Genomic DNA, 15,648 nt, shown 5'->3' with positions numbered 1-15,648 from the left:
AAGGAATCCATTTTCTGCAGTTACATTTATCATAACAGCAGTAAAAACTGAAGGACACAGCAAGGAAGTTTTTTTATATATATAGAGGGAGATTTTGGATAATCACGAAACACTTTTATAAACTATCAACGATGTCTTGCTACAGATAAGATAGCTCATTTATCCGGGAGTACTCTTTTTGTTGGATATTTACAGATTGTGTTGAAATTACTATGACAGCATATTTGTGCAAAAACAATTTCTCACCAGACTCTCCCAAAATACAAACATCCATACAGGTGATTTGTAGATGAATTTGCTCTTCAAATCTAACTACAGATAAAACATTACAGGAAAAAATCCATTGTGGTGCATGTGAAACACGTAACACCACAATTTTAATGTACTAGTGGCACATGTACTCACAGCAGGTGTTAGAAAGAGTATCAATCGTACAAAAATTGGTATGGACAAAAAATAACCATTGAGCATACGGCAAGCACCAATATTGTTTTGAGCCAAGAGCATTTGGGTCTACTAAAAAGGTTTAAAAACGAAACGACTGGAATTAATAACTACCAATATTTAAAGTTTATTCATTGTTGTTAAATACATTTCAGTAATTTGTTAAAAAAAGTTCTGAAGGTTTTTAAAGAGGATTCACTCTTAGTATAATTAGCATTTCTGTTTGATTCCATGTAATAAATATACTTTTAAACTATATAAAAAATATCTACGGTGTATAAATTTACAAAATAATTAGAACTTTTTAACAAGCTATTTTAGCTTTTGCAACTCCCTAATAATTTCCTTCACCTTTAAATGTCAAATGTAGCAATCTTTGATCACTTTTTTACTGGTTTTTAGTGCAGGGGAGAAGGGAAGGGGTAACAATACATAACCATGTACAACATAGCCAGCCATAATGTAAGTCATACAGTATGGAGAAGTAGGGAGTGAGTTACTCTCTTATGTCAAACAAAATTGACAACCAACTATGGGATATAAAGAGGATGAAATCACAGTACACAAAGGCATATATTCTAACTCGATGGCTGTGCGGAAAAACAGGGGGGCGGCAGGGGAGATAGTGATTCTGTGGTGAGTGAAGGGGTGGAGGGAGGGGGGCACATGTAGCATGAGCAGTGTCATTGGCATTGGGAGTAGGCAGTAGGTGGTTACCTGGGGATCAAAGTTAGAGTTCGGAATGTTGAACCTCATCCATGTGGAGAAGGGCAGGTGGCATATACATCCCTATTTGACAGAGGGTTTGACGGAGCGAGTCAGAAAAATATAAGTGAGGAAGAGTCATCGTAAATGGCAAAGAGTGCCAAGGGGCCATGCTATGTCCAGTTCAAATCTAACATTTTATTAATTACTTCCAATTCAAAACGCTGACAAATCCTAATAGAATTCTCAAACGTCTTAGATGGATATTCTAACTACTTAAAACACCCTAAACAAATAGAGCTTTTTACAAATGACTAGTGATTTTAGGGGTTATTTTTAAAGTTAAAAAAATTCTTAAAGGGGTTTAGTGCTATTTAACAAACGTTTGCCTGCACTCTCACAAGAAGTTTAGGTGGATGTCCTAGGATTAATGGTAAGAGTTACACCCAGTGCACTACTTGTTGACAATTTGTAGTACTTTCAAGAAACTCCAGTAGATTTTTCACATGCTTTTGAGCAGGAGTGATACATTCTACAATGAAAAGGTGTAGCAATACATTAGTAGAGAACTTGAAATGGTTAAGAAGTCAAAGAAAGGAAATACATTTATACTTTAGAGGACTCAGATACTAATCCTAATATCTCACTCTGGCTTGCCTCTTGACCTGTGCCTCAGAGGTGCTGGTCCTTCCACTCTTAAAAAACCCCAGTCTGGACCCTTCGTGCCCGTGAGCTACAGACCTATTTCACTTCTTCCTGCATGCACAAAGATGCTAGAATTGGCAGTTAATGACCAGAAATTAATAATGTTCTACACCCTTCACAATTCGGGTTCAAATCAAGATTTAGCACTGAGACAGAACTGTTAGAGGTGACTGAGTTGATCAAAACTTGCCTTATTTGGGTATCAATATCATTGTATTTATGCTAGACTTATCAACGACCTTCGACACGGTGTCACATTCCATTCTGCTGCAAAAACTGAAAAAAATAGGAAATGTTGGCACAGTGTGGAAATGGATTAAATCTTTTCTTCTAAACTGCAAGCAAGCTATCTCTAGCCCTCCAGTCACAACTGACTAGCCAGATGTCGTCTGTGGTGTTCCACAGGGCTTAGCCCTAAGTCCATGCCTTTTCAATATCTATATGGCCCTCGGGATGCTAGTGCTTTAGAGTGACGCTTTAATGAGGTGTCCTATGCCAATGATAGCTAGGTAATGTTTGCCTCGGTTTTGCCTGATTTCTCGGTTTTAGCTATTTTTCAAGGCTGCCTATCTGCAGTTGCTGGCTGGATGCATGATAGCTGTTTCTGTCTAAACTCTGACAAACCTGAAGTGTTGATCCTTGGCTACCCTTCCATATTGGATCTGACCCTCCTTTGGCCTTCCATAATGGGACTCCCCACTGCCCCATCAACCACGGTTAAAAACGTGGGGGTCAAGCTCGACAATGTACTGTTAAGTCATTTGTCAATGCCACTGCAGGAGTCTGCTTTTTACTTTTGATAACCTTAAGGAAGACTTTCAAATTTGTGCCAGAGCACACCAGGAAAAGCATCATTCATGCATTATTAACTTTGAGACCCGATTACGCAAATGTGTTGCTCTTGGGTTCTCCTGAAACACTGTTAAACAGACTTCAAGTCACCCAGAATGAGGGAGGCAGACTTCTGCTGAACATTCCCAAAAGACAATCAATTTGTAATGGCCTAAAAAGCCTCCATTGGCTTCCCGTCAACAAAGATATAGAATTTAAATCCTTGACATAAAAATGTTGTGCCACCCAACAGGAAGGCCCTTCGTATGTCTGCGACAAAATCAAAAGTTATCTTCATCGCAGAGGATTACATTCAGCCAATCAGAACCTGCACCATATTCCCAAAACTCAAATGTCCAGAGTAAGTGGACATTCTTTTTCCTTCTTGGCCCCAAAACTCTGAAACCTCTCACCAGATCACATTAGAGAGGCAGCCTCATAGAATCTATTTAAGAGTCTTTTAAAGGCTCACCTCTTTAGAGAGATCTAATTTATAGTGGTCCTTCTAGGCGAAGCAGTTCGAGCTTTACAAATCCATTTCATTCATTCATTCATAGTCTTCAACTAAGGCAGCATACTCATTCCATTACCCAACCACCTACCCTCTCACTGTTCCCAGAATATAATTTTCAGCCTCTAGTAAAAGTATGAGTGTAAGGAAATACCTCTTTTTGTATGATCACCCCCAAATTTCTGGACTAATGCTGCAGTTTGTTTTATAACTCTGTCAGTGCACTGAGGCTTGCTAACCAAATCTCAGTGCCAGTGTTTTAACCCCATACAAATTATATGTCAAATTGGATGCTCCCAATTGGCAAGACTTGACTTGACTTATAAGTCCCTAGAATATGGTATTAAGGGTACCCAGGGCATGTAAGACAGAGTGTCCACTCAGAGTGGCAGCACTGTTTGTACCACCCCTCATGTGGCAACGTACAAAATGGCTCCCAGTCTGTCACTGCACACTGGAAGGACAGTGTTTTCACTGCCAGGTTGACTTTGCTATTTTAACCAATGGCAAAGCGGCCGTATCCCTTGACATTATTTATTTCTCTCCTAAGGAGGGCATAAGGGGTTCTATGGCAGGGAACTGTATTTTATTAAGTAAAACATATGTTTTTCGATATGTCTTAACAACAACAAATTGTGGTTTCATTGTGGGTAATGTTAGTAGCCCCATTTACTAACGCAGAGTTACGGGGTGACATCCCAGCCTGGCTAACTTTTGACTGGGACTGCCAAACTGGGTCATGTAATGTATCAAATTCATTGTGGCACTAAATGCGACCTGATGGCCAGGGAGAACTTATGTCACTCTTAAAGGTAGGCAACTTTTAGAAAGTTGCCCCTCTGTGCTCTGCTTGCCCAGTAGCCTAACAAAGGCACAAACAGACAGCTTTCTGACCACCTGCTGATACGTGTGAAGGACCCCCAGGCTCAGTAACAAAGGCAGTGTTGCAGCAGCGATGTGTCTGCTCCCCTGCCAGGATGGCCACTTGGGGGGTTAGCCTAGAGGCGAGCTTCTAAGGGGATCGCCGTGGTTGTAATGTGGAGGCCAGACCGCCACATTGGCGGCGGTCCAACAGCCAGAATCGTAATTAGGGCCTGTGTGGTTCTCTCAGCGCACTTTTCTGGGATAAATATGGCTTCCCTGGGTCATACTGGAATTGGAGAGAGGGCCGAAAAAGGGCTGCTCAGCTGCCCTTGGATAGGCACAAAGAGAGGCTCTACGCTCAGAAGAATACACCTGATGTACTTTGGGCTAACAAAGATTGGAGCTCCTGGCTCAGGGAAAAGTTGATTCCCAACATTCAACATCAGAGACTCCAAGGATCAGTCAGTTTATCTCCTGTAACTAGCTCAAGGGGCACAAGAGCTGAAAATTCCAAAGTGACAAAGTTGGTAGCCACCGCAGACATTTTGCCACTGTCAGTTGCTGGGCACGCAAGAGGAAAAATCTGAGATATCCAAATCCTGCAGCCATGTTTGCTGACCCCAGGAGTGCAATTCAGACCCAGATTTATCATACCCAAGGGATACTGGCCCTCGCCAATGGATTTTGCTCCATCCAAAGTGCAGACTCACCAGTAGCCCAGCATCAGTTCGCAGCCTACTGCAACGTAGAGGACTTCGAAGGACCACGACTTCTGTTCACCCCTTCACTTGTGGGCTGAGGAAACAGCATAAAGGCACCCCCGTCAACTGCAAGGGAACCAGAGCATCCTTTGAGCACCTTTTTGCCTGGATCCCTCAGCATCAGGACCACTTCACTGATGTCAATAGCGGTCATCTAGTACAGTTTGCATCTTGCCTTAAAAATACTCTGGTGGCCAAGTAGCTGTCCAAAGTATCCTTTCTTAACCCCTAGACCTCTGTTCTGCTGGACTTGGTTGCCCAGCTTGGGCTGGAATAGCTGAACTAACTTTTACAAACTTTTTGAAAGCTTCCAAACTTTTTGTTGGCCAATGACTGTTTGCGGTTGATATAAAAGTTATTTATTCCTTCTAAAATCTGTATCTCTGAAACTGTCTGGTGGATTTTGATGCTTAAGGTCTCAATAACTTCATAAAAATATAATCTATTTTTATAAATTTGCTGTATTCGTTCTTTCATGTCATGTGACATTCTTATTCTTTTATCTGGTGCTGTTTAATGCTTTACACATTGTTCCTTTGCCAACCCTTACTGCTTGCATTCACAGGTATCCAAGGTTGAGCTTAAAGTTAGATAAAAGTACTTGATTGGACCCAAGATGGTATTTGTGAGTGCACTGCATGATAAGGCCCCCAGCCATACCATATAGTACACCCAATCCTCATAATGAGCAAGTCGAGCAAAGCAAGCAGTCCTTGGCCCATAGATATGCAAGTATTTTGCAATTTAGAATAAACATGGACAGACCGCTGGAACTTGCAATTTCTAGCCATTTATGTATGTAGGGAAACATCTGTATTCCCCTTTCCTTTATTATTCTGACAAGCAGAGTGAGGATTATTGTAAAAACACCTGTAGGGTGAATGCCGGAATAAAGTTGATTATGCAAACTATTTCATTGGGTAGGGTTACAGGTAATCTCTGGCAAAAGTAATCTATGGATAATATTAATCAAAGCTTCTTTGGAAGTACAAGGTTTGAATTATATCTGCACTCTGTCAACATCATTTCAGCAGTTTATACGGGGGTGGATATGAAAAAGAAGGAGCCAGATAAATCATTCTCAAGGCATTGACACATCACAGAGATTAAAGACTGCATTGAATTCTGAAAAATGTGTTGCACTGCAAGTCTCTATCAAATAAACACAACTTCAATATTAGTTTCTATCCAGAATGTTGTAACTGCTATCAACTACAACATTAGTGGATTAATATAATTTGGCCTGGTGATTTAAATTACTTTTTTAAATTTAGTGACCTTTTAAACACCGTACATGCGTCAAATACCAGTTTAGGGGCTTCTTAAGATTCACCTTAATGACTTGAGGGCTTCACACCTATTCACACTACGAATTAACTTTACTTTCATTCAATCTGAATTTAAAAATAAAAAGACACCCAAACAATGCCCTGCTAATTGAGAAGGAACTTAAGCTAATATTGTTGTCTGTCCATTTGTCAGTCAATAAATCAGGTAAACTCTATATTCTTTAAAGAGAGGTTGTCTGGTAGACAGTCTCTCCAGTAGCTCAGGGACATACTGCAATAATGCCAACAGAATACCTTTAAAGAGGACTGGACTAAATGGTGATGGGTGGAGGAGGAAGGCAAAACTCACTTGCCATAAAAATATCGGTGGTCATCTTGGAATTTAGCTCATGAAGGACTTTTGGAGAATACTTGTACTGCTAGGCACAGGGACAATATTGCAGCGTAGTAAAACTGGAAGTGAGGGGCAAGGAAAATTCTTTAGGAATTGATTTAGGTTCGGAACCAAACTTATGTTAGTTCCCTCTTTTTTCCCAAATCTTTTTTATTGGTATTTTCTAAGCATGTCCCATCAAATTAACCTTAAGTACAGATCACCAGTATGCACTTATCGTGAGACATCTTAGCATGACACATTTTACTTTTTTTTTTTAATATAACCCTCAGAATCAACTCAAAGTTTCTGTGACAGTCTTCAACTAATCTCCAAGGACGTAACAAAGTGTAAGATACCCAGTGATCCAGATCTTGTTTCTATGACGTTTTCGATGAGTGCCAACATCATTGACTTTTCTACCCTTTTACATATTTCCTATAGGAGAGTCAGTTGAATAGATAGTGCTCTTGTAATTATGAAGACCACGATATATCTCCATAGTGGTAGCTTAAAAGGCATTGAATAAGTGACCACATTTTCACAAAATCGTCTTTTGCTGTAATTAGTGGAAGGGATTATTTTTACAATGACCTTTTTCAAATTACTGTTCTGTCGCCGGGGGAAACTTTGGCCTGCGAAGCTGTGCTGTAATTATCTTTGCCTTCACTATCGGTTGGGATATTAATGTCCAGGATCTGGATTGTGCTCCATCTCACACTGGGTGCTACCCAGTATTCCTATTTCTGGTAAGGCTGACATGGAATATACTATCATTATTTTTACAGCTGCCAACATCTCTTTCCAGTACCTTAACCATACCATCACTGAAAAGGAACACTAAATCTGTATTGGAGAACCACTGGACCCGTATTCCCTCCAGCATTTATGTGGTGCATCTGGATATAAGTGACTTTTTCTATTTGGGGTCATGTACCAGGCTGTCACCACTTTAATTGATGATTCCATGTGCAAGGTTGACTTGTTACTTTTAACCACATCTTTGCACAGTGGCTCCCAAGCTTCCACTGGGAAGACTTTGTCTGATTCTCTTTCCCACTTCAACATGTATTTCCACCCTTGAATTGAGTTAGGGGTTACAAGTATTGTATGAAGTGTGGCTAATACACTTTAGTGCTTGTGAACCTCCTTACTGCTCTCTCAAACTATATTTTTTTGTCTAATCTGTAGTATCTGAACCTTTCTTCTAAGCAGTGGTAAGTCTTCTTGCAATGTCAAAAACGTTTTCAACCTTCTCAAACAGGTCTTATAGCACTCTGCAGTTCCCATCATGCCACATAATGTATGTGTTTCCATTGTAAGCCAGTGAAAAGTTGGGGTTGTAATAGATAGGCATGTATGGTGGGGGTAGAAATGAAAAGAACCGGGTGCAAATTGAGGAAATATGGCGCTCAGGGTGCCGAATCCACCCAAGTAAATAATGGGGAACCCCATTAGGGAAACACCCAACCCTAGAGGTCAAAAAACCTCATAACTCAGACAATACACAACGAGGTGCCCCTAACGTATACAGTAAACAAAAAAATGAAGAATTCACATATTATTACGAAAATCAGTCCATAATGCCACCAGTGAGTCTTATTCTTAGCTAGATAGTTATCATAATCTTGACATACCACATCAAAAAACGTGTCTAAAGAATTGGAGACTAAAGATCTTGGAGTCCATCTGGATTTCATTCTTAAACCACTCGAAACACTCATGTTTGAGACAACATCTAAATCATGTAAAATTCTCGATGTGATGTCAGGATCTTCATCTCGTTCAGCTAAAGATACCAGAACTGCTGTATACTGTACATCCTCTATAGATAAAACACTGGAAGAAGACTCAATAGCCTCAGAATCCCTGACCCTATCTGGGATATTTTGAAAATGCTGTTTCAATTTAAGTTTGCGTACAAACTTAAATAAATCAATTTTAGATCTACATGGGTCTCCAAAATTACTAGGACAATAACTGAGACCTTTAGATAGAAGGCTCTTAATCCCTGTTGTCAACACCAAACCTGATAAATTAACTATGTTAATTGACGATTCATCCTCAGAGTTTACATTTTCTTGTCTCGGGATCTCGTTTTGACCCCTTCCACTTCTTTGGTAGTATTGACCCGTACCTCTCCTACCTCTCCTAGTTTTTTTGTTGTGTGAGACACCTCTCTGTTTGGAGCATTTCTTCCCCTTCTCATCCTCATTAGTTCCAATAAAAAATTGTTACCACTTGAGCTTGCTTGAACTGAAGTACTAGCTCCATCTTCCGCTTCACTGTCACTTGTTACTGAGGTACTGACAGAAGTTGAGTCTGACGATTTTGGCCTACCTGAACCACTGGGGAGCCCCCCAGTGTGAAAAAGGTAATCATATTTACTTGAAAAAGTAAAAATTCTACCTGTCAAGTAGTCTCTCTCATCCCGCTTCAATTTACGTGATTTCCTCTGCATGATTTCATCTTGATGTTTGAGCAATATTTCTTCCAGGATTGTATGGTGGGGGTATGTTTTGAGAGGTGTAGGTGCTGTTTTGCATCAAAGTTTCCCTTAGCCTACTAGTAATTTGGATACGGAAGAGTCTTCATGGTCTTTTAAGTTTAATTAACCATATTGTATTCCAGAAGGGCCACCCTGTCACAAACTGCACACGGTTTCTCACCTCTGCATGCAGGGTTTGAAAGGACACCTGGTCTTCTGCTGGCTCTGGATAAACCCAGATAGGGGCGACCCTTTCTAGTAGCCATGGTGCCGCTTGACAGAAAACACCTAAGCAGACCATACCTACCAGAAGGAGTCCCAGAGGAAAAACCCCAAAGAAATGGGGAAAAAACCTCAAAACAAGAACTCCTCAAAAAAGGAAGAAAAAACAGGACTTGAAATCAGGGCAAAAGGCAAAAATCACCAACAGTGAAACACGAACGACGAACAGGAGCGAAGAGCACCACCAAAGGGAAGTGTTTGTAACACAAGGCAGAGCAAGACTGAGTGGCTTATATACTGGAAGACAGGAAGTGACATCACAGGAAAGTGAAACAACACCATGTTGAATTGGGAAAAGCCCAGAGAAAAGAATAGGAAAAAAGGTTGTAGTATAAAAGAAAAGGGCATGCAGGGAAAAAGAAACAGGAAGCAGACAACATGGAAACCAGCAGGAATACAGAGAAAATGAAGTGCACAGAGGCCAAGAAGAAAGGAAAAAAAAAAAAAGGACAAGGACAGGAAAGAGACGACCACCGACAGGGGAAAAAAGGATTCACCAAAATCGGTAAGGGTGACGCGACCGGGAGCATAAAACATGCTTCCCGGAACACGACGCCAAAACGGGTAAAAAACACGGAGGACGGCGCTCCGAATATCGGAGGCACGATCCAACCGCGGTCGGGGAAAGAGACGCCACGGTAAGGCGCGACGTCACACTCCCAGCTATTGCATGATTAAAATGCAGTCAGTGTTTGTTGGAGTGCACCTGAAATCTGTATTCTCCAAAAAAACAGAGCCAGGCTACCCCCACAGTACCTGCGCAAATCAGAAAACCACAGGTCTTCTCTTGTCAGTGAGATTTCAAGAGGTTCACTGACAGTCTATTCAGTGTACCTTTCTATACTGACTTGTCTAAGAAGATTGGGAAGGCTTGAAATATGTAAAGGAGCATAGGAGGCCTGCTCATTTTTACGACATCTACCCTCTTAAGCCATGAGGTGTATTTGGGCTTCCACCGCCAATGGTCCTCCTTTACTTCAAATACCACTTCTAGAATGCTGGTGATGTGTAACATAGAAGTGGGGTGTAATATGCACTTCAAGGTATTTAATCAAATCATCCACCAACATAAAAGTTGCATACCTGGAATGTTGCTCTTTTCCCTCTCCCTTTATATTAACCAGTAGAAGTAAGGATTTTTAAAAATGTATTTTGCACCCAGACCGTGTGCAGAAATTCTGCAATACATTTATTAGGAATGGTAGTGATATGGCAAGCTCTGCCGTAGCTAGCTAGTTCCACTTTAAAAATACCTTTGCTTAGTCTGACTGTCACTTTAAAATCATGTTGGATCCAGTTGAAGAACAATGACCCCGACCTGCTGCAGACAGTTTTTAATGCTACCTACTCGAGGAAAATTGGAGGCGTTTTGAATCTCTTCTTGCTTCCTGAACTAGAACAGCCTATTTCCTGTCCTTGTCCACAGAGATATCTGCACTTACCTATGTTGTAGAGACTGCCTGCTGGACTAGACTGATTTAAAAAAACATGGGTAAAGCTGCAAAAGACCTGGGCCAAACAATAAGTTTACCTTGTAATAACCCTTCACAAGAATGACTGAGTAACGCAGAGCCAAAGTATGGTTTTGATTTACATCCTTTCAAATCCTTGCGCATCAATAACGGAACCAATTTGCAATGACTCCTTCAAGCTAGTATTGAGCCATTACCTCTGGCAAGTCCTTGCCCATTTCTGTTTTTACCACAGTTGTGCTGACCACTTAAAAATTCTTAAACCCATAACTTCCGCGCTTTGAACTAGGAGCGTTCGCTCCACTCGCATCCACCATCAACCTTACCTCTAGAGACATCACCCACTGGAAATGCTGCAATATCTATGCTTCCCATGTTAATGTCAATCTATTGAAGTTGGATGTTTGGAGCATTGATTGGAGCCTACTACTACCACCTCTTTCCTACTCCACTCATCGAAAAAAGGATACCTCTTTCAGGAGTGGGGAGTCTCTGAAACGGATATGGGAACGATAGAGAAACATTTGATAAAGTCGGATCACCCAGAGAAAAGAACAGGCCATCCAGACAGGAAATAGTGAAGAGTGAACTGCAAAGTGGTTGACAAAGGTCAACATAAATGAAGTAAATACTGCTCCATCAGTGGTACAGTACTGAAAGCTGGGACTACCAATCACAGTTTGTATTTGATGTGTTTGTCTCTATCCTGATCTACTCCTCCGAAGTACTAGAACAGGGAGTCCATGAACGTGGCACCGAGACTGAGTGAGAGCGTGTGAGAGAGAGTGAGAGGGAGAGAGAGAAAGAGAACAGTGTAGTCACATAGCTAATAGTTAGCCAAGGAATCACTCCAGCAAAGGACAAGAAAGTACACAATGCATGCAAAAATCAAAGTGAATCAGTGCATTTTTAGAAACAGTCTAATCATATAGATGTGACAGAAGACGGACTGCAAAGCATTACCTCCGAGAATCTTTGTATATCCTGCGTCAGCGTCCCCACCCGCTTCCATTTGAAATGTTTGAGGAACTTGACAATGGCGGGGTTGACGGCATTATCAGATGGGACAGTTCGGAAGAAGTAAGGGTATTTTTTCTTGTCTGCTAGGACCGGCGTCGTTGCTGCAAATGAAAGCTGTAAATAAAGAAGAGAAAAACAATATGACTAAGGTGAACACATTAACTGTAAGAGTTTATCCAAGCAGAAGCCTTGCACATCAGACAATGAAGGCAATCTAGATATGTCACAAAGACTGTAACTTCAGATGTCTTTGAAAAGGATAATTGTTGTGATTCCCAAAGGAAGCCTTACATTGACATAATAAAAGGAGTGGTCCTCTCAGGGCACTATCCTGTGATAAATATCAACTCAACAACTGTCAGGGCATACCAATTAGCAGCATGTGCACTGCAAAGCCATCCCGGTACCGCGAACATCAGATGCTTAATTTCTGAGGTGCTAAAGAAGGCACTGTAACTCTCTGCATGTGTTGAGCGATTTTAATGCATAGACAAGATGCCTCTAATGATCCATGACATTCAAGCAAATGGTAACCAGATGGAAACGTTTTGACCCATTTTCTGGAACATACTTGAGAGGAATAAAGAAGTACTCTTCATAAAAATTGAAAAATACAGTATTGCCTCGAAATGTACAAGACAGAGCATACACATCCTTGCTAAAAAGCGGTTTCAGTACACCTTTACTTTTGCGACTGGCCCCTCTCACGAACACTCATGAGGCCTGGAGAACCCCATCCCCAGGGCCTGGTAACTTCATAATGGGGAGGGAGGCGCGTACCCTATCCTGGGGGCTGGTGTATGTTATACTATATTATTATACGTAAGGGAACAAGGTATATTTACTTGAGATAACTGTAACTGATGAATTTCAATGATTTTGTTCATTTAAAACTGAATGTTTTAACTGTCATTTTCATGTACCTATAACTCGTGCACTAGGATAACTACAACTTGCGCCTGACCATGCACAGTTTTCACATCAATTATTTTATTGCAAAGGTTGCAGTGATATTACCAATGATCTGATAAAAAGATGTCATGACTGATGTAATATGTGGTGTAGTTAGCAGCGCATGGCAAAGGCGCGAATTATAGTTATCTTAGGACATGAGTTATAGATTCTTGAGATACCTCTATCTGCTGAATTCCTATGGTATGTAACTTTTGTTTCATTTTCAGTAAATTACTAAGAAGCTTTCATTTCTATTTCCTAACCATAATGTCCCTGTAACCCCTGGTTTTCACAGTGAATTTCTGTGATTTTTTAATGCTACGGAGAGTTGGCCACAGGGCCTGGCCTGCAGACAGGCCCTGCAACCAATACCCTGCATGCTGCCAACCCCAAGTAAATGGGGAGGGACGTCATGTAGCTCCTCTCCCGGGCCAATTTCTGGCCCCAGAGACCCTATCTCCTGGGGCTCAGACAGTAAATGGTGGGTGCCCTGGAGCCCACATTAGACCCCACTGAATGTTTTTTTGGGGCTGTAGGAGAAGCCTCAATGCCTCCATGGCCCCAGCCAGCACCCCACCTCCAGCAGGAGCTGAAATTGCTCCAGCATGCAGGACGCAGCTAAGAATGCTCCTCCCTGCAGAATGAAGCAAGGTTTTCATCTGTATGCCTGCCCGGCTTCACTGTGGGCAGGGAAACAGATGAAAAGTCTACTCCCATTGTGGGGCATTTTTCATGATCCCGTCCTTTGTGAGTGGACTTAGGAACTTTTAAATTGCTCCCGCCAAGCAAGAGCAATCACAGGTTTCCCTTCCTGCAGAAACTGTAATGTCCAGGGGGTGGGAGCCCTGCGACATAGCTGGAGCTTGCCCTGGCAGAAAAATATTGTTGTGGATCTGCGGATCCTCCACAAATATGCAGCAAAAACAAAATCAGTATTAGCCCCTGTTGGGACCCCACCAGCAGGCTTAGGTTCCAGGGTATTCCTACACCGCCCCTTCTGTTTGTTTTTAAATATTACATACTGGCTGAGGCTCTGGTCTCAAAATGGCTGCCAGCACTTCCTGGTTGAAGTGTTGGCATCTAATCAGATTTCAGAATAAAATTTCTGTGATCCGTGGAGGATTTACATCCTTATATATACAGATTTTTTTTCTTTACTGACTCCAAAACTACTGAACGGATATACACCAAATTACAAAAAGCACTCTTTCCGGGCCAAGATCTAGCTTCTACCCAATTTGGTATAGTTCCATTCAGCAGAACTGAGTGGCAAACTACTTTAAAAAAGTTGTGAAGATTTGTCAAACGGCACCAGAGTGATTGTCAAAACCAAAAAAAAAACCTTTTCCTACCTACTGGTGATATATATATATATATGTATATATATATATATATATATATATATATATATATATATATATATATATATATATATATATATATATATAGAGAGAGAGAGAGAGAGAGAGATTGATTTAAGAGTTGGTGACTCTAGTAATTTTGGTTAAATCTGAGCTTCCATTGAAAAGCTTGTTTTTTTTTTCCTTATTACTTTGGTACTGTTCACTGAATCTACACTAACAAGATCAGTGCATATCTATGCTGGTGAAGGAAGAGGAAAGGGACGAAAGAAGGTGGGCTTAAAATGTGGCATTTTCTATTTGAAGACCAATACGAATCATTGGTCTCACCTACCGGCAAATAGACACACAAAGTGCACTGCTTATGAGCTCACAATAATTAAACCAATAACTAAAAATGCTTAAAACCACAATGTCAATAAATAAAAAATTATCAAACCAATAAATAACACTATATTCATAGTCATCTCATTGAGTTAATAGTGATGTAATATGTATTCAGACCTGTAAGCTCATGTATGACATTGGAAATTGTACCTGTTACATCAAGGGTGATGTAATGAACTTTGAACTTCAATGCAATGTGTTCAATTTAAGATTTGCACAGCAGTTTTGTAACTACATCAGCTGATAGTTTATCTGCTACTTGAGTAGGTAGAATCATCTTCATTTATATTACTCTATGTGCTTATACAGTAACAAGCTACCACACGAATTGCTTGCATTTGGAGCCTGTTGACATGTATTCCCCCCTGTGCTGAGTCACGGTATGTGCATGATTATAGCGCTCAACGTTATTTTAAGGTAGAACGGTTTCTTAACACCCCCGAATGCCCCTGTGGCACATTGTCAATGCATTATTTTAGGAATTAGATCATCCACAAAGTATGGATTCCACCGTGAGTCTAATTACTTTTCCAAAATACAGGTCCTGTGCCTACAAGTCTATAAATATATCACTAGCGTTTATGCGCATTAATGTTTTTGGTTTCCTAACTTAAGCATTATTCCTTGATGCACACTGACTGCCCTGTTTCACTTTTTGTCCATGAGCCACGACTCTTGCGAAGTATTATTGGTGAATACATGTATTAATACTCACGCTGTACCATTAAAAGAATTAGCCTTTGATCTACAGTGACTACAGGGCCACGCTCCTTGCCACTCAATTCTATGGCTCCTACCACTAGTTTGTGAATAGTTTATTTTCACTCTATCTTGTAGTACCACTTCATCCAGTTGCAAATAAAGAATGAAAAGCTCACCTTGGAGATGGGCTGAGAAGATACGTTCATTTTTAACTAGGTGAGACCTATTGGCTTTGTCAATATGTTTTAGTCATGTTGTACAGCAGTGCAGCTGCTATGCAGCCTGGCTGAAAGTAAGAAAAAAGAAAACAAGCTGAATGACACGGGCAGCACTGCCCACATCATACTGCTATTTTTTTCTTCCCTTTATACAGCGCAGCAGCCGTGCTGCTGTACAGCCTGGTTCAAAAAGCCTATGGCTCTTATGTAGATAAGACCTATTAGCTTTGCAAATTATATTTTTTTAACTCTTTTTTTTATTGTTGCAATTTCCATGCAGA

At 40.8% G+C, this 15,648-nt stretch overlaps 1 protein-coding gene across 2 annotated transcripts in view; it reads right to left on the bottom strand.

Moving 5' to 3' along the window:
- The window catches only part of GABBR2 (gamma-aminobutyric acid type B receptor subunit 2), a 3,493,747-nt gene that overhangs the window by 2,407,840 nt on the left and 1,070,259 nt on the right, over window positions 1-15,648 (bottom strand). For both annotated transcript variants that reach the window (XM_069219613.1, XM_069219614.1), the window contains exon 3: window positions 11,689-11,859. In XM_069219613.1, the coding sequence (XP_069075714.1) occupies window positions 11,689-11,859 (171 nt within the window). The remainder of the gene's footprint in view (window positions 1-11,688; window positions 11,860-15,648) is intronic.

The sequence above is a fragment of the Pleurodeles waltl genome, chromosome 2_2 (assembly GCF_031143425.1).
Source record: "Pleurodeles waltl isolate 20211129_DDA chromosome 2_2, aPleWal1.hap1.20221129, whole genome shotgun sequence".
In the NCBI taxonomy this organism is placed as follows: domain Eukaryota; kingdom Metazoa; phylum Chordata; class Amphibia; order Caudata; family Salamandridae; genus Pleurodeles; species Pleurodeles waltl.
Note: the sequence above shows the minus strand (reverse complement) of the source record. Positions and strands in the feature narration are given on the sequence as shown.